This window comes from Cibotium barometz, chromosome 18, assembly GCF_041138505.1.
Source record: "Cibotium barometz isolate CiBa-2024 chromosome 18, ASM4113850v1, whole genome shotgun sequence".
Taxonomy (NCBI): domain Eukaryota; kingdom Viridiplantae; phylum Streptophyta; class Polypodiopsida; order Cyatheales; family Cibotiaceae; genus Cibotium; species Cibotium barometz.
The window spans coordinates 38,297,374-38,321,107 of NC_141063.1; the positions used below are offsets into that span (position 1 = coordinate 38,297,374).

General features: G+C 42.0%; 1 protein-coding gene across 1 annotated transcript; it reads right to left on the reverse strand.

The window, feature by feature from the left end:
* Positions 1–853: 853 nt before the first annotated feature.
* Positions 854–4,619, reverse strand: LOC147629288 (Protein kinase superfamily protein). Its single transcript, XM_086812552.1, has 3 exons — positions 2,631–4,619; positions 2,460–2,522; positions 854–2,349 (listed from the first exon to the last, which is right to left on the reverse strand). Exons 1-3 carry the CDS (start codon positions 3,373–3,375, stop codon positions 1,181–1,183), a joined length of 1,977 nt encoding a protein of 658 aa, XP_086668678.1. The 5' UTR covers positions 3,376–4,619; the 3' UTR covers positions 854–1,180.
* Between the last annotated feature and the right edge of the window lie 19,115 nt (positions 4,620–23,734).

Genomic DNA, 23,734 nt, shown 5'->3' on the forward strand with positions numbered 1-23,734 from the left:
TTACAAAAATAAAATAAAATAGCCAAAAGTTCAAAAACATTAGAAAATTCTTGAAAAGCCATAAAAAAATTATAGGAAACAAGAAAAGACCAAAAACATTGAAATACCATTTAAAAATCCCATAAAAAGAACCGGGTCATTTCTCAGTCATATTCCAATCTTACTTTTGGTCACGACACATCATCATAGAAAGTAGCATTGGATCACAAGTGGAGTTGACCACCCTAATAGCACCAAACACCAATTCCGAATCAGACCAAGAGTCTTTCACCACGGAGCGGTCTAGATCACTGCTATGGGAAATAAATCCTGTAGATAAACTGTCTTCATGTAGCTTTTATTATTAAAAGAACCATTTTTGGTAAGAGGAAGAGCCTCACCCACCACACCTAGGGGCAAGGAGGTGAGTATGGTGAAGATACTAACTTAGAGGCATGTGGGAATCCTTGAACTTTGCAGGTGTCTTCACCACCCAGTTTTGTGTCAGCTGGGCAGTTCATTTAGGCCCAAGAGCCCAGTGTGTGCAGGATGGCTCAAAGCCTCTTGGAACACCAAATTGCAAGAGGGGGGGGAGGGGGGGTGGTCACATCTTCTTGTGTGTGTTCAAAGTAGGCAGGCAGAGGGGTCGCCATACCCACACATTCAGCCTTGTACGGTGCTATCTACACCCTGCTTAACCTGTCAAGTGTTACCTTGCACACAACAAGATGTGGTTAGGCATCACAAGAGGAGGAAACACCCTCTCTACTAATTTAAAATGGTTATGCCAACGTGCTTAGACATCAAGTGAGTTCATAAGAGTCCCAACAGCCAGGCAATTAGCCATGTGTGTGCAACAGGAGATGGAAGTTCATGGCAAGAATGGGCCTTTTAAAAACTCAATTTTCATGACATACTTTCAACTTCCCTCGATAGGTAAGAAGCCAAGTAAAAGCTCATGCCAAAGCTCAAAAAACAAACCCTTCATATAGGCAATACCACCATAAAGTAGGTTTTCGTGTTCCGGTAGAGGGAAGCCAATCCTAGAACCTAATCCCATAATCTTTGATATGCTAAATAAAGATGTTTAAAGCTGCCATAATCCATACCTATGAAGAAGCAGTGAGATTAGAGGTTGGGTTTGGCACACTGTAAGCTGTTTTTTGCAAGAGTTTATACATGACAACAGACCCCTGGCTACTCATGCAGCATCAAAAGAACTCTCATTACTTCCGAATATCTCTTCCATCGAAGAACATGACACGATTCTGGCAGAACTCTCCTTCTTTGTGTTCCTCAACAGACCTTTGGATTTATCCAGAGATTGCCCGTGCACCTTGATCTTCTTGGTTTCATTCCTCACTAACTCAAGCTCCTGGACAACTTCCTTAATGGTGGGCCTGGCATCTTTGTCATATGAAAGGCACCTATATGCTATCTCTGCCACTATCTGAATCATGGTCCTCACTTGAGGATTTCTCCCAGCCTCCAGCGTCTTGTCAATAACATCATCCAGGGTACCATTTCCTATTCTTGTCAATGCTAGGATGGCTAGATTGACTTCACTTTTGTCCCGCGAGAAGTCGACCGCCTTCATTGCAGTGATTATCTCCACCAACACCACCCCAAAGCTGTACACATCACTCTTTTCTGAGAGGTGAAAGTTTTGATGGTATTCAGGGTCTAGGTAGCCCGGTGTACCTTGAGGCACTGTGGAAATATGTGAATTGTCTGTGAGGACAAGTCTGGAGAGGCCAAAGTCGGCCACTTTGGATGTGAAATTATAGTCAAGGAGGATGTTGCTAGATTTCACATCACGGTGATAGATGGGAGGGTCAAGGGAATGAAGGTAGGTAAGAGCCTGAGCTGTCTCGAGAGCTATGTTGACACGCAGAGCCCATGTCAAATGTGTCCCTCTGCATCCTTGGAGATGTTCAGACAATGTGCCATTGGGTATATACTCATACACCAGCAATGGATCTCCATACTCAAGACAGCACCCAAGTAGCCGTACGAGGTTTTGATGCTTGACTGCTGTCAACACTTTCACCTCATTCACAACCTGCTGTATGCCCTGCATGTAGCGGTAATTGATCCTCTTCACAGCAACTAGCATGCCATCTGAAAGCTTTCCTGCATACACTGTGCCAAAGGCACCATTGCCAAGCTTATGTTCATCACAGAAGCCCTTTGTGGCCTTCTCCAGATCCTTGTACGCAAAAACCTTAGTGACTCTGTGGTTGCATAGCAGCCCCTCAATCTGTTTGATGTCTCTTCTGCTCTGAACGTCCCCGATTCCACGGGTCCTTCGTCGTAGCACCATGGTAGCTGCAATGATGACTGCTATGATGATAGTTCCAGCAATCACACCTGTGATGCGTGAAGGAAAAAAAGTGAGACATAGATGCATGAAGGTGCCATGTTACATAATAACACCAGGAAGCAACATACAATGGGTAGAGAGACTGGAGAGAGCTTACCAGCTGACAGCAGAATGGCATTCCTTGTGCAGCCCACCAAGGAGCCCCGTATGCAAGATGATACTGTGAAAAACATGTGCACAATTGTGAAAAAGCATTAGAGATACACAAACTCCATTCAAAAAATGTATCAAGAGAAGCACATAGGAAGAGGCTTAAGCTGAACTTTACCATTATTATGGCATCCTAATCCCATAGCAAATCCATCACCCACCAGCTCCTCCTTGCACTGGCATGTGTGGCTGAAACTGTCAGGGCTTTGAGTGCATATGGCATCCTTGACACATGAACATGGCCCTGGAATCCAAGCTTCAAGTTCAAGCCCATAATAAACTTGTATGTTGAGAGGATTTGATTCCGAGTTTATGGTCCAGCTTACAAAGCTGGTACAGTTCTTCATCAAGCTCAGGAGGCTATCGTACTTGAGGAAGCCACAGCAATATTGAAAAGGGCATTTAAAAAGGTGCTGAACTTTAGAGAGACCATCGAATTCAGAGCGGATATCACATCCACAGCTGCTGTTTTTCTTGCAATTGTACATCATGAGGGCATTTCTCTTGGATATTGTGTAGCTGCTTCTGGGCACCACATAGCTGGACTCTCCAATGAATGAGAAGAAGTTGATGTTGGGGTTTCCACAAAGGTGGTCACGCATTGGGTCTATCACGAGGGAATTTGAGGTGATGGAGAGTATGGTGAAATTGATGTTGTTCAGCCATAGCTCAAGCTGGGAGGTCTGCACATTGCAGCTTAGATGAAAGGCCTTCAGCCCACATTTGCTGAGCCCAAAAGGGTATGGAACCACAGTGTTGCCACATATCTCTGGACATGCTTGGCCCTCGCACACCCATGTTGGGTTGGACACTATGCAGAAAACAAGGAAGACAGTAAACCTATGGATTGACATGCCCAGCATGATAGAACCTCAAGTGGCACGCCGCAGAAATGATGAGATTAAGACTGTAATCTTGCAACTATAGCTTAATTAGTCTGCTAATCGAGCTTGCATAATATTGACATCGCCAAGATCCATGAGTGAGATGGAGTTCTTCTAGCCAGTGAAATGTGCAATTAGATTTGGAGACAGACGGGAAAACTCTTGGGTAATTACTATTATAAACAAGAAAGTTTGGGCAGAAAATCAACTGCCCAGCTGAATGGCGTGAAGACTTGAGCAAAGATTAAAGATTTGAGGACCACACATTTGAATTAAAACCATGGAATACTACGAGCTGCAGCAAACTAGACAGCGAGTTATCATGAGAAGAACCATTCATATGAACTAGGAGGTTTAATCATGAGAAAGAGAAGCTTGAGGAGGCTTAATCATGAGAAGTAGAGCATTAAGCAAGGGCTGAAGGAAGCTAAGAGGCAGGCTTAATGGTGCGTTAAGATGGCTTGATATGATGCGACAAGACGGCTAATAATGGGATAAGATTGGACGCCTCTGTCTGGATAATAAGTGGTCCCTAAGGTAGTAGGGTTTGCACGAGTTAACTTATCCTAGGTTAGAGGGCCCAAAAAGCTCTCCTCGGATGACAATGTCTGTGTCCACCGCAGCCACTAACCTTGGTTTAGCTGCCATATCCCAATTGCTTGCGCTCTGTGCATCTCTCGGCCTTTCTCCAGCGGTGTATTCTAGCGTCGTCTGTTCAAGTACTGTTGCCTGCTGAGCCCTCCAAGAATAATGAGAAAAATGGCTTTACACAAAACTCTATCACTGACGTCTATGCCTGCACTCCAGATCTGGAAAGCTATTTCTGTTGCTCTTTCCAGCTGCTGATTTTGTTCGAAGAACACAAGCTTGAGGAAGGGCTTCGTGGGTGCTACTAATTCTTCATACTACTACTGCTAGGATGCTACTGAGGTGTAACGAATACAGTTGCCTTCTGTGTGTGGGTGTGTGTGTGTGGGGAGAGAGAGAGAGAGAGAGAGAGAGGTCTCACAGTGATACTCACACTACATTCTCGCGTCCCCCACCAACATTTCCTGTGTCTGAGCATAGTAAAACTGTAGAGAGAGAGAGAGAGAGGATTTGCCATGGGCGGTGGAAAGAGAGAGAGAGAGAGAGAGAGAGAGAGCCGACGCCACCTTCTTCAATACGGTAGGAGGGGTAGGTTGTAGCAGTAACCAACGTAGCCTCTAAGTGTTCAATAATCAAATCAAACTTCACATTTGAAGGCCCACTCCATTATTTATTTCACTCAAATGTTTCTATTCTATATAATTATATTATATAGGGAGAGTTGAGTTTCAAGAAGCTGCCACTTGGTAAGAATCTCGAGTGGTAGGCTCCTATTACTCTAGGAATTTGAAAAATATCAAGGTGGGAATTATAGATGTACTAAGCACGGTCAACTCACTAGTTTATATAAGAAGAAGAAGCGAATATTCAAAAACTTTTCAAATTTAACCTTTTCTTTTTTAGGGTAAAATCTTTTGTGAGACGAATGCTTCGAAAAAAAAATTGAAAAATCATTGCCAGGAGAACACGCACTTTCTTTTCACCCCTTTTGTGGAGTGACGAGGACGGATGGCTAGAATTGATCTCGCATCCTGGTGAGAGAGCTCGTCGCCTTAACCACTCGGTCATGTTCCCCACCCAGGGCTTCAAATTTGAGGGCTTCACTCTTGCACCAAAACTTTTATATCTTATCTCTTGCCTACTATCGCATCATTGCAAAATTATTGAATATTAAATGAGGTTTAAGCTAGCCCTAACCATGATTAATTTCCTCTTCTAGTGTAGGCCTCTCAACTTGGGGGATGTCACGCTCGGAGCCAACTTGAGTTCGAACTTGTGGTCTTTTTCCATGATGGGGCTAGCTTCACCTACCAACATCTCCAATTGCCAACCAAGAAAGTTTTTCGTGCTAAAAAAATTAATTGCTCGCTTAGCATCCTTCTCTACCAATTCAACTCATCCTACAACATTGTGGCCACTTAGCACGCTCAGCCATGCCCAACACATTTCCCATTGAAGTCTCAAACAAGCATCTTTTTTATAATCCTAGCCTATTCCTAGCGTGGAGCATGTCTTGGCTAATGACTTGTGCACATGTCTTTATGAGTGTAAACTAATGAGACCACCAATTGGACCATGTGGGTGAAAAGATGCAGGGGAGAAGAGAGCTTGAGCTCTTGCAAGCACACACACACTCACAAAACCCTAAACGAGAACACACAAGGTGAGAGGCTAAAAATCTTCTTCTTCTTCACTCAACACTCAACACACCATATACAAAGATAAGAGTACACACCATATGAAAAGGTACTCAACTAAATACATACTAGGGTTCTCTATAGTGTGAACCCAACTAAATTAGCCTAGTGCTATAACTATGCCAGTCTCTAGAATGGCTGTCACACAGCCTGTCATCCCACTGGTGGCCGCATATCACCCATGATCTCACCAACCATGCCAGTGGTGTAAGTGTGGGGCCTATCCCCCCGGCGGGTCATTAGTGTCCACCGCCTCACTAGATGAGCTCGATATCTCAAGACTCCCCCTCGAGCTCCACTCCATCTCATATACACCAAACGAAGCCCTGAATCTGCGGAGCTTCTCTGTACCCAATGCTTTGGTAAAGATGTCAGCGACTTGATCCTGTGTGCTGACATAAACAAGGTCAACGTCTCCTGCCAAAACCTTCTCTTTGACAAAATGGTAGTGGACCTCTATATGCTTCGTGCGAGCATGAAAAACTGGGTTCCTGGCCAACTGTATACTGCTAATATTGTCACAGAAAATGACAACTTGTCTATTCACTAGAGACCCAAATCTGCAAGTAGCTTTCTCAACCAAGCTACCTTACATGCTACCATAGCAGTACCTCTGTACTTGGTCTCTATACTCGATAGAGCAACCGTAGGCTGCTTCTTGCTGCTCCAAGTCACAGCAGCACTCTCCAAAGAAAACATGAAGCCACTAGTAGATCTTCTATCTGAGATACTACCAACCCAATCAGCATCTATGTGTTGAAATATACAAGTGAATAGGGTGTGTGTGGGAACAAGCTCTTGGATAGAGGCTGTAAAAGAGGAGATGTAATTGTGAAAGAACCTGTGAAAAGGTTAGAAGAATCTACTGGGAGAGAATAATGGGTAGCATGAGGGAATTTAGGAGTGTGGAGATATTCTGGGAGATATTCAGGGAAAAGAGAAGAGGTGGAGAGAATCAGGCAAGAGGTGGAGATATTCAGGGAGTGAATCATGGAGAAATTAATGGGATTTGATGCTTGATGTAAACTCTATAAATTGAGGCATAGCCCTAATGAGAATTTGCTGGTTTTTGAGTATCCATGCCTACATTAATCTATCTGCTAATTATTCACTAATTACGTCTTAATCATTTCTTAATCACTTTATTAATCATGTTGATTCTAGTGTATGATCCACCATAGCTCATCATTATGCTCAAATTTCAACATGGTATCAGAGCCATGCCTAGAATCAACCAGATTTATGAGCCCATTAGTGAATTAATCAGGATTAGTAAGTAATTAGCAAAAAAAATCAGTTTTTAGTGAGTTTTTCATCTTCCCCTTCACCCCCAGCCAGTGGAGGGTCTCTAGCATCTAGCACACTCAGAGTTAGGGCATAATCTTTTAGCACTAGCTAGGTAACATCTTTGGCTTCAAGCCTATGCAAAAAACGCAGCAAACCGCCGTCAGGATGTGCCGATTTTCGCTGATTGCTGGGCGCCATTTTTCTGAAGCATTTTGAAGATTTCTCCTTGTGCAAGTCAAATTGATTCAATTCCTCCTAGCCCAAGGTGTAATCAAGCATGCTCTACAAGCTGGTGAAGTCAGAATTGAGTTTCATCAAGTCTACAGTGAGATCCAAGCTCTTCATCAAATCTGCAGGTGACTTTGGTAAAACAGAGATTAAGCTTTCATTATTTGGTCAAATCTTGTGTTTCTTGGCTTAATCCTCTACTAGACTCATTGCTATTGATGCCTTTGAAAGCATTTGAGCTCATTTGAAGTGGAAGGCATCAGATCTAGGCTCCCCGCATACTCTGTTTTCTCCACACAAACCAGAGCATTAATTTGCTAATCAGTGATTAATCAGTGCTAATCACTGTATTTTGGTGCAATTGAGGGTTCAAATTAACCATTAGGTATGTGATACAGATCCCTATAACTTCAGATTTCAAATCGGAGTTGGTTTGATACTCCAACCATCCCGTACAAATTGGTTACCCTTAATTCAGTGTAATTTCTGGAAAAATTGTGCTGATAAAATTGTGAAAATCATCATTTTGCATTTAACCCTTGGTTAATGCCTGTAAATCTCACTCAAATTCAAGATTATTCACAGCCAGAGTTGCATTTGGAATGTGCATGAGAATGAATGCTATACGCATTATGTATTGGGCACATTTTATCAGTGTAAAAATGGGAACAGACACTGCCCTTGTCCAGATTAAGGCAAGAGGTAAGACCTCCCGCATAAATTTGGGTTTGCATTGCATAATGATACAAAATAAACATAAAAAGCCCAAAGGAACTGTCAGCAAAACATTGAAACATGTTGCTCACATGGAGCAAAAAGACCTGACGGACGAGCTCATGGCCCCAGCCATGAAAGAAGAAGAATATCTCTTCCCAAGAAGAGGATCCACACCGAGAAGAAGACCTGAAGGAAGACATGGACACGAGAAGAGAAGCTGCCACAAGAAGAGAAGCTGCCCCGAGAAGACTGGAAGAAGAGACAGACGCATGGAGAGATGCTGCCACGAGAAGAAGACTGAAGAGAAGAGAAGATGTGAGGCTCCAAAGAGTGAGGAGCCATGTGAAAATCTCTGAGAGAGAGAGAGAGAGAGAGAGAGCCCACAACCCAATGTAACCTGCCCCAATAAAGTAAAACCACCTCTGAGCCACCGATGATGTAGGCCAAGTGGTAGATGTATGTGTGAGCACTTTAGTCAAGGTCGCAGGCACTTATAGTAGCCTTGGACACATTGAGAGAGAGAGTGTCAAGGACTATGGAGTTTAGGAACTTGAGGCACTGGTCGCGGACTATCAAGTAAGAAAGAAACTTGATACAGGGTCCAGGTGTGCTGAGATAACTTGAGGGGAGGAGTAGACACTGGTCGCGGACTGCCAAGTAATGGGTGGCAAACTTGGTATAGGGTCTAGGTGTTCTAGGATTATTCACTTGAGGGGAGGTGTTGAAATATACAAGTGAATAGGGTGTGTGTGGGAACAAGCTCTTGGATAGAGGCTGTAAAAGAGGAGATGTAATTGTGAAAGAACCTGTGAAAAGGTTAGAAGAATCTACTTGGAGAGAATAATGGGTAGCATGAGGGAATTTAGGAGTGTGGAGATATTCTGGGAGATATTCAGGGAAAAGAGAAGAGGTGGAGAGAATCAAGCAAGAGGTGGAGATATTCAGGGAGTGAATCATGGAGAAATCAATGGGATTTGATGCTTGATGTAAACTCTATAAATTGAGGCATAGCCCTAATGAGAATTTGCTGGTTTTTGAGTATCCATGCCTACATTAATCTATCTGCTAATTATTCACTAATTACGTCTTAATCATTTCTTAATCACTTTATTAATCATGTTGATTCTAGTGTATGATCCACCATAGCTCATCATTATGCTCAAATTTCAACACTATGTACCCATGTACACATATCTCTGTCATCCCAGTTTCATAAAATAGTCACGTAGACCTCACATACCTCAATATGCGTCTCAATACATCCAAATGCGACTTCCGAGGAACCTGCATAAACTGACTCACCAACCCAACAGTATAGCTCAAATCTGGCCTGATGGTGATCGTCATGTAGATCAAGCTCCCTACTATGCGCCTATACATAGCAGGATCCTGCAAAATCTCTCCTGAATGTGCACTCAACTTGCCATTCTGATCCAATGGCACTGAGATAGGCTTATAGCTTGTCATACCATACTTGGACAACATGTCCAAGCCATACTGTCTCTGCAGTAATCCAATACCATGTGATGACCTAATCACCTCAATGCCCAAGAAATATCTGAGCTCCCCAAGATCCTTCATCTCAAACTTCTGTCTAAGCAAGATCTTTACATCAAAGATCTCTACATCATGGTCCCCCATAATGATCAAGTCATCTACATAGATGACAACAAGCATAACCCCTCTATCACTGTGTCTCACATACAGCGAGAAATCTGCATTGGCTACATGAAAGCCAATAGTGTGACAAGATATTCACAAATCTTGTCAGACCATGCTCTTGGTGCTTGTTTTAAGCCATACAAGGCCTTCTTCAACTTGCAAACATGCTCGGGTGACTCACATCCTCATAACTAGGTGGCTACAACATATACACCTCTTCCTGCAAATCCCCATGCAAGGATGCATTCTTTACATCCATCTGATGTGTAAAGACCATTGCTTTGACGCAGCCACTGCTATCACAACTCTCATTGTTGCCATCTTGGCAACTGGGCTGAAAGTTTCCTCATAATCAATGCCATATGTCTGTGCATATCCTTTGGCTACCAATCTAGCCTTGTACCTGCTTATGCTTCTATCACTGTTATGTTTTACTTTGTACACCCACTTGCATCCAATGGCTTTCTTGCCTTCAGGCAATTGCACTAAATCCCAAGTCTCATTTCCATATAGTGCATCCATCTCCTCATCCATAGCTTTCTCCCAACACACATTTTCAACAGCCTCATCAATGCATGTGGGCTCTACAACCTGTACAACTTTTGCCATGTATGCATAGTGATGTGCCACATAACCATCATAGGTAAACCTCTGCACAGGATTCTTCACTCTCACAGATCTTCGCAGCTTTGCATTCATGGCTTCCATAGCCTTCTTTACACCAGGTGTTCTCATAGCTGGTATCCCAAGATCCTCATCAAGGCTCGAGCCACTAGACTCTCCATCAACATGAGAATGCCCTACAGAAATGTCAGGCATACTAAGGGGCTCAATCACTTTCTCTTTGCCTTTATGTGATATACTAATCACATTTGCAGGACTGGTATTATAATGCAGCCTGCTGCCACTCCATGGTCTATCAACTGAACCACTAGATAAGGACTCTCCTGGTCCACTCAAAGACTGTGATTGCTAACTTGCATTCTGTGCAACCACATTTCCACTCACATCAGCCCCAATAGCTTCTTTTTCAGTAGCATACCAGCTGCTCATCTCATCAAAAACAACATCCCTGCCTCAACTCACGTGTAGCAGGGTTATAACACCTGTATCCCTTTTGCTCAAGGGAATACCCAATAAACCCACATTTTTCAGCTTTTGGATCCAGCTAAGTTCTCAGCTCATCTGGCACATGCACATATGCAATGCATCCAAAGACTTTCAGATGAGACAAATCAGGTTTTCTACCAGTATCCTCTGGAGTTACATCATTTATGGCTGCAGTTGGAGTCCTATTCATGATGTAAACTGCTGTAGAAAAAGCCTCAGCCCAATAGCCATGCGGCATATTCTTCTCTCCCATCAATGCTCGCGCAATCTCAGCAATGTGCCTGTTTTTCCGCTCAACAACTCCATTTTGCTCTGCGGAGTGTATCTGCATGTAAACTGTCTCCAAATACCATTCTTCTTCAAAAATTCAGAGAACTCATTGGAGAAGTACTCTCCCTCTCCATCTAACCTTAGGCACTTTTCAACCATAACTCTGAAATTCTGAAAATGAGTGAACACCTCACTCTTCTCCTTCATGAAGTATACCCACACTTTCCTTGTGTGGTCATCAATAAATGTCACATAATACCTGCAGCCTCCCATAGACATAGTCTTCGTAGGACCTCATACATCTGAATGCACAACATCTAGTGCATTTCTGCTCACATTTCTGTTACGTGGAAATACATGCTTTGTTTGCTTTCCAAATTGGTATGCTTCACATATTTTCTATATACCTTCAACTTTAAACTTTGGCAGCCCTGTCACAATTCCTTTAGTCTACATAGACTTCATTCTCTACACATTCACATGTCCAATTCTTTTATGCCAAATATCTGTGTCTGCAACAATTCCTGAACCATTTGCAAACATCGCAGCACTCACTTCAGGCATGTTTACATTCAATGTAAGCATTATGCCCACTCTGTTGCCTTTTGCAACCAACCTGCACTTGTCTTTAAAGTCTTCAACATAACAACCATCAGGGTTAAAGTGAACCTGCAAACCCTGCTCAATCATCTGGCCAACTAAAACCAGATTCTTTGTTATGTTTGGAACATGAAGTACATCTCTACAAGGTACTTCACTTTGCCATCCTGCATAGACAATGGCACATCTCCAACATGGATAATTGGATGAACAAGGTCATCCCCTGTTTCCACAAAACCTAGTCTTTTAAGGTTTTTCATCTCCTTGAACCACTCCCCACCATGACTTGTCATGTGGTTCGAAGCACCTGAATCAACGTACCATACATCATCTTTATGTGCTGCTTCAACATTTTCAGACATGGCATTAATAACATGCTGCATAACAAACAACCTTTCATTATCCTCCTTGTTTTTGCTTGAGAATGCATAGTTGTTTTGCTGCGAATTCCCATTTTGCATGTCAGCCTTCTTATAACAATCTGCCTGCACATGTCCAAGATTACCACAATAAAAGCATCCACGTGTATCATTATACTGCCTTTGTCAATTTCCACGACCTCTTTGACTCCCCCTGCCTTTGAATTGGCCTCTTCCACCTGCGTGTTGTTGTTGTGAATTCTGGGACTGTTATTGTTGCTGCTGCTGGCCATAATTCTAATTACTTATTCTCAGCCACCTCCTTGGCCGCGTCCATGGCCTCCTCTACCTCGTCCTCTTCCTGAACTTGTGTAGAAAGCCTCTTGCTCTGAACTGTTTCTATTTTGTGAAGACTGTTAGTCTTCACCCAAGCTCTTCTCTTCTATAATCAACATAGACACCAAATCTGTGAAATTGGGAATGTTTTTCCGAGTTTGAATAGACTTCTTGAACACCTTGTATTGTGGCCCGAGACCACGTAGACAGACTTCCACCTTATCATCATCATCTACTGAAACACCAATAGATGCAAGGGATTCCACAATACCCTTTATCTTCAATGCATAGTCATTCACACACATACTCTTTTTCTCCATAGTATGAAGTTCATTCTTCAACTGTATCTTTCGTGCCTTGGTATTCGTTTCATAGAGTTTTACCAAGGTGTCCCACACCTCCTTGGGAGACTTGGCATCCTGTATATGTGCCCAATCATGGTGTCCTGTATACTGATAGAGAGCCAATACATAACTTTTCTAGCTCCTTGGTTCCAATCCTTGAACTCTTTCACATCTGCAACAGTCAGATTGATCTCCGGTATCTCCGGTGCCTCTTCATGCTGACCTTCTATGTGGTCCCAGAGTAACCCTTTCCCATCAGGAAATTTGTCAACCTGAACCTCCAAGCATGGAAGTTGTTCTTGTCAAGCTTCTCAGCAACAATTTGGTTTATGCCATCATTTGGCCAGACACACAAATTTACCAGAAACAGCACTCTGGTTTGTCCTACACAAACTGCTGTATTTTTTGCAGCGGTACTGTACTACACTCAAATGTCACAGCCAGTGACCTCAATGTGCATACATACACCCAATGGCAACTGTTGACCTCCTTGCAGTATACACTATGTCTGCACAACCAATCTGTCTTCCTGCAATTCTTAAAACAGAGTTCTGCAGAGAATGGATGACTTACCTACCCGCAGTGCTCGAAATCGCCTGCTTTCTGAAAAATGGAGGTCCTAACGCGCCCGAAACGCATTTTCGGCCTGAAAAATTTTATCGAATAGGACAATATAGTTGCCCTATAGCTTTACTCCTACCGCGAAGAAAGCTTCTCAATCAGAGATCGTTTATCGGTGCCTCCCGTAGAGCTCTCGACGACAAGGGTGTAGTCGTCTCGCCAGAAATGAAGCTCTTATCCTCGTACCGCTTCCTGTGCTTCTCTTGCTTGCAGCTCAGCCCTTAGCATGAACCAGGCTCTGATACCATGAAAAGATGCAGGGGAGAAGAGAGCTTGAGCTCTTGTTTGCAAGCACACACACACTCACAAAACCCTAAACGAGAACACACAAGGTGAGAGACTGAAAATCTTCTTCTTCTTCACTCAACACTCAACACACCATATACAAAGATAAGAGTACACACCATATGAAAAGGTACTCAACCAAATATATACTAAGGTTCTCTATAGTGTGAACCCAACTAAATTAGCTGGTGCTATAACTATGCCAGTCTCTAGAATGGCTGTCACACAGCCTGTCATCCCACTAGCCACATATCACCCATGATCTCACCAACCATGCCAGTGATGTAAGTGTGGGGCCTATCCCTTAAGCAGGTCATCAGTGGTGTAAGTGTGGGGCCTATCCCCCAAGCGAGTTATCAGTGTCCACCACCTCACTAGATGAACTCGATATCTCAACAGTGGGGACCACTATTGGCACTATATAATGCCATTGAGAGAAAAGGCTCTAAACTATGCATTGATATCGATGTGGTTACCCATGAGCTAGCCACCCTAACGTGGAAATTGACCCTTACAAGTTTAAGTGATTTCATAGAGTCCACAAATAAGAATAGAAATAATTGCCATGTCACAAACGCTTTCTATAAATTATTATCATGTGCATGAATATGATGGTCACCATCTGAACATTACAATTGAATTTACACCCTCATGGACAAAAAAGGTGCTCATGCCAACGCTTTATTTTGAAGAGTAACAAAATTTCAACTCTTTTTTTGAAGCATTAGGGGGCCTTATGGGGTCCCAAAATGAGTCTCCTCACAAGAAATTAAGTGTATTCCTTTTTTCTGGCATAGTGAGTTTGCACGCACTACTCTTTTTGTAGGCTTGTCAAAGTCTTATTCCATATTTAATATACATTGAATGCTCTAAATATCTATATGTATATCTATCTCAACCATTTGAAAAGACATCATGATAATGATAGGTCAACCATTTCTCTCACATGTGTTCTTAGTACTCTAGATATTGTTGGAATTAGGGTTGCAGGAAAGCACACAAAGCTTGGAGAAGAAGAAGCAAGAATGCACACAACACAAAGTGTATTAGATTGTGTCAATGTACAAAGATGAGTTAGCCCTAGAAGGATGGGCGTATATACAAGCCGGGGGAAAAAACCTCCTAAAGAGGGAAAAAGTGCCCCGACGGTCCTAAGTGTGTTCACACACATCACTGCCTATATATATATGGCAACAAATCCCCCCTGGGAGTGATGGTGTGAACGAGAGCTGGCACTCATGTATAGGGGAGTGCCATGCCCGAAGTAGATCAGTCCACAAAGGGAAGCAAGCCCAAAGCTTTGCGGAAAGCTTCGAACTTCTCACGAGGAAGCGCCTTTGTGAAAAGATCGGCGAGGTTGTCCTGTGTTGGCACATAGGCCAAGCTGATCTCTCCTGCTGAGAGTCTCTCGCTGACATAGTGATAATGCACCTCAATGTGCTTTGTGCGAGCATGAAAAACTGGGTTTCTCGCAACTGCCAATGCACTCTGACTGTCAGTGAAGATAGAGGTGGCAGACTCCTGTCCAACACCCAAGTCAGCCATAAGCCGTCTGAGCCACACACACTCAACCGTAGCTGTGAAAGCTGCCCTGTACTCAGCTTCACAACTAGAAGTGGCCACAGTAGGTTGCTTCTTGCTCAACCAAGATATGCATGAGCTACCGAGCATGAAACAAAAACCACTTGTGGACACTCTTGTGTCATAGCAACCAGCCCAATCTGAGTCCGAAAAAGCATGTAAATCTGGCGGCAACGATCCCCCCTTGGGATAAAACAACCCAAGATGTATGGTGCCACTCAAGTAGCGAAAGATGCGTTTAACTGCCTTCCAATGCTGAGACCCTGGGCTATGCATAGACCTGCTCACCTGTGAGACTGCAAATTGAATGTCCGGCCTCGTAATGCATACATAAATGAGGCAACCAACAGCTGTCTGATAGAGTGTGACATCAAATTGATCTCCAGCATCATGAAGACTCAACTTCAAACCTGTCTCCATTGGAGTAGCAATAGGCTTGCAGTCTTCAAGGCCAAATCTCCGCTAATGTCTCAATATACTTTGTCTGACACAAAGCAATACCTCCATCACACTGCTTAAATTGTATCCCCAAATAATGATGCAAATGCCCCAAATCTGACATCTCAAAAGAGGCATTCAAATCAGCCTTAAAATCAGCAATATGACTCTCATTTGGTCCTGTGAGCAGCATGTCATCGACATAGAGAGCAATGATTAGATGTACACCATCCACACGTTTAACATACAAAGTGCTTTCTGTTGGACTATTCTGAAACCCATGTGCAGTCAAATATGCATGTATTTTTTCATACCAAGCTCGTGGAGCTTGCTTTAAACCATATAAAGCCTTTTTTAACCTGCACACTTTGTTTTCCTGCCCTCTTTGAACAAAACCACGAGGCTGCGATACATACACCTCCTCATGCAAATCTCCATTTAAGAACGCAGTCTTTATGTCCAGCTGATGTACATTCCAACCATTATGAGCTGCCAATGCACAAATGCTATGAATGGTAGTCATACGACAAGTGGGAGCAAAGGTCTCATCAAAATCAATGCCCTTTTCTTGAGCATAACCCTTTGCAACAAGTCTAGCCTTATAGCGATCAACACTACCATCTGGCTTTCGTTTCAACTTAAAAACCCACTTACATCCAATGGCCTTTTTACCAATAGGCAAATCACACAAAGACCATGTACCATTCTTCATTATAGCATCATATTCACTTTGCATTGCAGCCAACCAATTTTCTGAATTTTGTGCCTCATCAAATGAAAGAGGTTCTTCCTCTTCACACATACTAGACACAGCCAAAGCATAACAATCTGATGCATAAGAGGCATGCTGAAAACCTGAACGAGTACGACTAGGCATAGGTGCATCAATCTTACTATCACGCAAGGTTTGCACCAGCCATTTAGGCATACCTCTAGCCTGCTCATTTTCAGCCCTATCCTCATGAATTACATCCTGTAAATCTGCATCAGAAATAGGCTGATCTATGATGTCGTTTGAAATCTGCATAGGCTGAATATTTGCCTCATTAGGACTTACATTTGAATTCCCACCTGTAAACAGAGGCAACAATGTATCAAATACATCCCGTGAGCTCACACCTGTCTCTTTGGTACATGATAACAAAGGCTGCACAGCATCTTCTACAAAAACAACATCTCGACTAATCAAGATACGCTTTGACTGTGGATGATACAATCTGTAACCTTTGCTTTCAGCACTGTAACCAACAAAAATGCATTTGACAGCCTTATCATCCAATTTTCTACGTTGTTGCACAGGCACTAAAGCATAGGCCAAGCAACCAAAGACACGCAAGTGACCAATAGAAGGCTTCCTGCCATGCCAAGCTTCATATGGAGTAATAGACTGCAAGGCCTTAGTGGGACACCTGTTGAGTACATATGCAGCACACATGACAGCCTCAAGCCAAAACGCATGTGGCAAAGCTTGGCTCTTGACCATACATCGTGCCATCTCCATAAGTGACCTGTTTTTTCTCTCAGCAACACCATTTTGCTGAGGGGTATATGGCACTGTACATTGGTGTTTTATCCCACGACTAGCCAGAAATGCATCAAACTCTTTAGACATGTACTCCCCCCCTCGATCAGTACGGAGGGTGCCCACAGTACAATTGGATACATTTTCAACCATAAGAAAAAACTGTTTGAAGCACAATAACACTTCGGACCTTACCTTCAGTGGATATACCCAAGCATGCCTTGAGTAATCATCAATGAAAGTCACGAAGTACAAGTGTTTACCAAATGACGGAGTTTGCATAGGCCCACATACATCACTATGTACAAGCTGCAATTTGCGAGTGGCCCGCACAGAACCATCTTTTGGAAACGCAGAACGCTGCATTTTGCCCAAAATACAGCCTTCACAAACATGTTTCAATGGTGCCTCAAGAGGGGGCAATGAAGCAACCATATCAAATTTCTGCAAACGCAGCAAACTAGCAAAGTTCAGATGACCAAAACGAGCATGCCATAGTTTTGCATCTGAAACTGCCTTTTCATCAGAAACTGCATTTGCTGAATCTTCCACACACTTGTCATAAGAATTGAGCCTATACAGCCCACGAAACAAGGTTCCAGATGCAATAATCGTATCACCAAAAGTCAAATCATGAACAGTACATCTGTCATCCACAAATTTGACTACAAATCCAAGTCTAGCAAGCGCAGAGACAGACAATAGATTCTTCTTTACCCTGGCACATACAAAGCATCTGAAAGTGTGAAAGCGCTGCCATTTGCAGCAGTAAGCATAATTTTACCAACGCCCTTCACTGGGTAAGAAGCATTATTGGCACATGTGACAGTATTCCCATTAGGGACAGCCTCAAGAGAAGTGAACATATCACGATGCGAGGTAATGTGCTTTGTAGCACCACTGTCAAAATACCAAACATGAGAGTCAATAGAAACTGCCAAACATGCATCATGTACAGATGGGTCATACTGGCAATACACGCTAAACGCCCATTCTGTATCCTGCACAACATTTGCAGAATCTGCATTTGTAGAAGCATCCGCTATTGTGGCTGCATTTGACTCTTTCTTCTTTGCCTCTTTAGCCTTTAGCTTAGGGCAATTCTTAATGACATGATCATTTGCCTTACAATAGTTGCACCTGGTCTTTTTCTTGCCTTTATCAAGAGCCTTCTCAGACTTATTGTTACTACCTGTGGAAGGAGAAGAAGTTGCAGACCTACTAATAGGAGAAGAAACAGTGAAAGGGGCTGCCTTACCACTTCTTCTCTGCTGCTGGGCAGCAATAAATGCTTGATCAACTGCACGCTGCCTGGCCCTGTTTTGCCTGGACTGCGCTTCTTGCAAGAGCTTGTTGACTAAAGTATCATACTTGACAGTATCAGGTCTGTCCTCATTAAGAAGTCTCCATGTGGAAGTAAAAGTCTGATATGTCTCAGGTAAAGCATCAAGAACAGTCTGCACAAGAGAATGATCAGGAATAATCTCACCTGCAGAAATCAACTGTTCTTTGAGATCTTTAATCTCAGCAAGAAAAACATTCATGTCATCATCTTCTTGCATAATCTTCAATTCTAGCTCTTTACGCAGGTAAGCGATTTTTGCCTCGTTACGACCTGCATACAAACCAGCTAGAATATCCCAAGCCTGTTTTGCTGTTTTAGCTGAACGAATATGTGGGGTGATGTTACGTTTGACAGAAAGTGCAATCAAGGCATGAGCCTGCGCATCTTTACCATCCCAACGAGCTTGTTCAGCAGTGGGTAAAACAGCACCAACAGCAGAGCTGCTAGAACCTGCAACATCCTCAACAGATCCTACATCCACAGAACCTGGACGTACATCCATACCCTGCACAATGTTCCACACTCCTTTTGCAACCAAAACATGCTGCATCATGTATACCCAAAGTGGGTAGTTGCTGTCTCCATCCAATTTGTCTTCAGCAGACAACATGCGAAATACATCATTGCTGTTATCAGCCATGGCCACTGACTGAAACTGATGCAAAAGCTGCCTGTAATGAAGCAAAGACTGAATAGAAAACAACTCGTGCTATGTAGCACGGTCCACAATAGAGTACGTATGCCTGTTTTGCAGAAAACTGCACTGTCGAAATTTCTGCAGAAAATGACGAAAACACCTCAATCGGAGAACGTGAGTCGGAGGGTGCTGACGGTGTAGCCCTGGGAGCCGATGCCTGCTCTGATACCAATTGTTGGAATTAGGGTTGCAGGAAAGCACACAAAGCTTGGAGAAGAAGAAGCAAGAATGCACACAACACAAAGTGTATTAGATTGTGTCAATGTACAAAGATGAGTTAGCCCTAGAAGGATGGGCGTATATACAAGCCGGGGGAAAAAACCTCCTAAAGAGGGAAAAAGTGCCCCGGCGGTCCTAAGTGTGTTCACACACATCACTGCCTATATATATATGGCAACAGATATTAGTCCCTAGGTCAAGATTTCAAGTTCTACATGACAGTAACAAGCATTTCTTCGTGAGAAATGCTTTTTTCATTCAGTGTTTGAGAAATGTTTTTCGAAAGAACCCTACACATTTCTTATTGGCTTCTCGTTAGATAAGTAAAACCTTTTCACCTACACATTTTCTATTTAAGTAAGCAATTTTTGGGAAGAAACCTACACATTTCTCGTTGGCTTCTCATTCAACATGTAAATCAAGCAATAAAGGCATACATGTTTCCAGTATCATTTATCTCTATTGATTGGAATCCATTAGGATGCAAGTTTAATTGGTTGTTTTTAAAATTCAACCGATTGGAAGATAAGTTGAGACACCACTTTCATGAATGTTGTTTAATGGCATTTGTTTTAGACCACAACCTGAGAATGACACAAAAGTGAGCCACGATACACTAAAATTGGGCATCCTAATGTATCCCATGCATTCCATCTCTATTGATTGGAATCCATTAGGATGCAAGTTTAATTGGTTGTTTTCAAAATTCAACCTATTGGAAGATAAGTTGAGACACCACTTTCATGAATGTTGTTTAATGGCATTCGTTTTAGACCACAACCTGAGAATGACACAAAAGTGAGCCACGATACACTAAAATTGGGCATCCTAATGTATCCCATGCATTTCATCTCTTGAAAGTATACAAGAAAATTTTACTTATACATGGGATTATTGAAAGAACCCATGTGTGTGCGACTCCACTAGACACTACCAACGACATTTACTTTTGGGTGCATCATTTTCCATTTGTAATGTTTAGTGTTTGATTATGTGGCTTGACATTCAGATGCACCTATGGCACATCCTAGTCTTGGCTTTTGTGTTGGTTCTTTTATACCAGGATATTTTGACATTCCAGCCATGAATTTCGAGTTCATCGTGTGGATGTGTTAGTTTCGGACTCACATTACAACTGTGAGGATGGGCTAGTTGTTGGTCTTCCCTTTGACAAAGGAGGATTTAGGGCTAGCCTCATCATCGACATTGGTGTTAATCCACTTCTAGGATTAGCAAGAGCTATCGCCATTATCTTACATCAAGGAGTCACGGTAGATACACCAAAGGGTCATACATTCAAGATATGAAGTAATAGTGTCCAAAGCTACAACTTGGATGGGCGCCTGTAATGGTGTGATGGAGTATTTATGCGATTCTTGCTTCAAGAGCGTGTGGTAACAAGTTAGGAGATGAAGTCCTAAGTGATGTACTTCATGGGTATATTATGAGAGTAGCCATTGTAATAGCATTAGGCCTCTTATGAGCCTAAAGGAATTGCTTCTCAAGGAGTTGTAGAGCTTGGAGACCTCAAGGGTTACGAGCTCGATCATTGGAAAGATCCTCAATCACGACAGTTGCAGTTCACCAGGTAATCTCTTTTTGGATGTGTTTAAGGAGGATTAGGGTGAGCAATAACATTTTTAGCACCGTTGTTGGGGAGCTATCCCTTGACTTTTTTCATCGTTTTGTCTCTAATCTAAGCATAACCCATTGCCCATTATCTTGATTAATGGTTTCCCATAAAAAAGATGTGGATTTGATGATGATTTGTGTGAGATTTGGTGTAGAATAGCTCTCTTTTTTATTTTTGAAAAGAATTCTTTTAGCTTAATTTTTAGATTAATTTATGTTTTTGTTATTATTTTTATGGTTTTTCATGTTCTTAGGGCTTGGACATAGTTTGCGTTAGGCTTAGTTTGCATCCATTGCATCAAAAAATGCAATTCTTAGTGAATGTTAGCTCTCTGTAGTTTAAACATAGAACTAAGATGATTAATTTTAGTTAAATTGTGTATTTGTTATTGAAATTGTTTAGAATAGAGTGTTAGGAAGGATTAGGAGTAGCTTAATCTTTCAAAAAAAAACCATTAAAAAACCCTTGAATTTGACTAATTTCTCTTATTGGACTGGTTTTTGTCATTAGGGTGATTAATTTTGTTCAAGAGGCTAAAAATTTAGAAAATGTGTTAATTGGGGTTTAAATGGATCATATGAGTAGTTGAAATCGGTATTTTTGAGTGTTTTGAGAGCATCTAGATGCATCAAAATACCTAATCACATCAATTGGAGAAATTTGACTCTCTTTGCTTAATTTCATAATTAAGAGTCCAATTAATCCTCTATTTTAGATTAATTTACACAATTGTTGATGCATAAAGATTAGTATTCCCTTGCTCTATCCAATGATGTGCTCAATTGTGTGAATTAATTAGAGATTAGTGGTTAATTAGATTCTTTGATTAGTGTAAAAGAGGGATAGATTAGTGAAAGGATTAATCTTAGATTAATTCTTAATCACTTTTTTACATAACTCATTAAGGCTAATGAGCATTCAATGAGTAGATGCTCATGAGTTGTCAAAATTATCCATTTTGGGGGTCATTTACGAGAGGTGTAAGGGGTGTCATTAAAAGGTTGACTTTTTTTTATTCCCACTTACCTTTTTAGGAAAATGCCCATACCCCTTTCCTTTTAAAATTCAAAAAATATTCCTCCCCCAAAAAGAAAAATTCGTATTTCCCAATAGACTTCAAAAAAAAATCCGACCATGAAAGAAATTTCGGTGAAAAATTTCCCAACAATGAACAAAATTCCGGCGTAAAATTCCAGTCGTGAAAGAAAATTCTAGCCGTGAAAGAAATTCCAGCGAAAAATCCGACTGTGAAAGAAATTCTGGTGAAAAAAATCCAGCCATGAAAGAAATTCCGATGAAAAATTTCGATCGCGTGAGAAAATTCTAGTGAAAAAATTCCATTCGTGAAAGAAAATTCTAGTCGTGAAAGAAATTCTAGTGAAAAATCCGGTCGTGAAAGAAATTTCGGTGAAAAATTTTTCGACCGTGAAAGAAATTTCGATGAAAAATTTTTCAACCGTGAAAGAAATTCCGGTGCAAAAATCCAGCCGTGAAAGAAAAATCTGACCGTGAAAGAAATTATGGCGAAAAATCCGGCCATGAAAGAAATTCTGGCAAAAAATCCGGCTGTGAGAAATTTCGACGAAACATTCCAGTCGTCGTCGCTCGTAAAGAAATTCCAACCGTGAAAGAAATTCCGTCAAAAAAATCCGACAAAAAAATCCGGTCGTGAAAAAAGATTTTCGATCGTGAAAAATCAGGCCTTCAATTTTTTTTTGAATTTTTCATGTTCGGTTCACAGCGTGAATTTAAAGTTTCACTGCGTGAAACTTTGGAGACCCGTATCTTCTAAATCGTATATCTGATGAAGGCGCTCTAGGGCTCATCGAAAAGCTGACATCGAGCTCTTTGACTTTGGACTTCGCCGTCTGAAGTCAAAATCGACCATTTTGGCCTCCGACTAGCAGCCACAAAAATCGACCTGAAAATCGAGGTAAAAAACAGCCCAAAAACCACGAAAAATCGTAAAAATTAGCGCGAAAACGACGACGAGCCATATTCAAGCTACTTTTTGAGAGTCTTAACGACAAAATCACGGACGACTCAGGGAAACAAAGTTGTAGTACTCAAAAAATACTACAACTCCCTAATATAGAGTTTTTCAAAATTCCTTTTGGAACACCCTCAAAAACGTGTTGTGAAACAGGGAAAAAATTCTCGAAAAAAAATATCGTCTTGAGACAGTGATGGAAAATAAGTTTTAGGACCTCTTCTTCCATCTGGGAAGGTTTTTTCGAGAAAACATCTCTAAGGGGGGACGTTCACGTGCGTATAGCGCCTAAGCTAATTAGGGCGAACGGACACCCGTTTGACCCAACGAAGAGTACGCCAAGCCTCTTGAGGCTGTAAACGGGCTGTGGGAGAATATAAAAAGCAAAAAAAAAAACTGCAATTGCTCATTAAGGAGCATTTAGGCACTCTGACATGGCCACAATAGAGGGATTGCCAAGAATCACACAAGGACTGAACCCAATGGTGGCTGACATCTTCGAGCCATTGAGATCTATGCAACAAATTCACCTCCCAATGCCATTGGCCATGCCTATAACAAGCATGTCACATCGGGTTTTACACCCCCTATCACTTCCATCCCACTAGGCTTTGGTCCCTTACCTAACATTCCCACAAATTCTATAAGTACCAACCCTTTCCTAGATGCCCACACCCTGGACATACTGACTAGTCTAGGAAGAGGAGTGGCCCAAGGACTCAGTGAGTCTCTTCCAACAAGAGCACTCACATATGGCCTTAGTAATTCATACAAAAATACGGCCGTTCAAATTTCCAAAATTATGGACA

Excerpts from the sequence above, each read along its gene's own strand:
- LOC147629288 (XM_086812552.1), bottom strand. The coding sequence starts at position 3,375 with ATGCTGGGCATGTCAATCCATAGGTTTACTGTCTTCCTTGTTTTCTGC. Across the intron at positions 2,523-2,630 it reads ATTAGGATGCCATAATAATG|TATCATCTTGCATACGGGGC; the intron begins GTAAAGTTCAGC and ends TGTTTTTCACAG. Across the intron at positions 2,350-2,459 it reads TGCCATTCTGCTGTCAGCTG|GTGTGATTGCTGGAACTATC; the intron begins GTAAGCTCTCTC and ends CACGCATCACAG.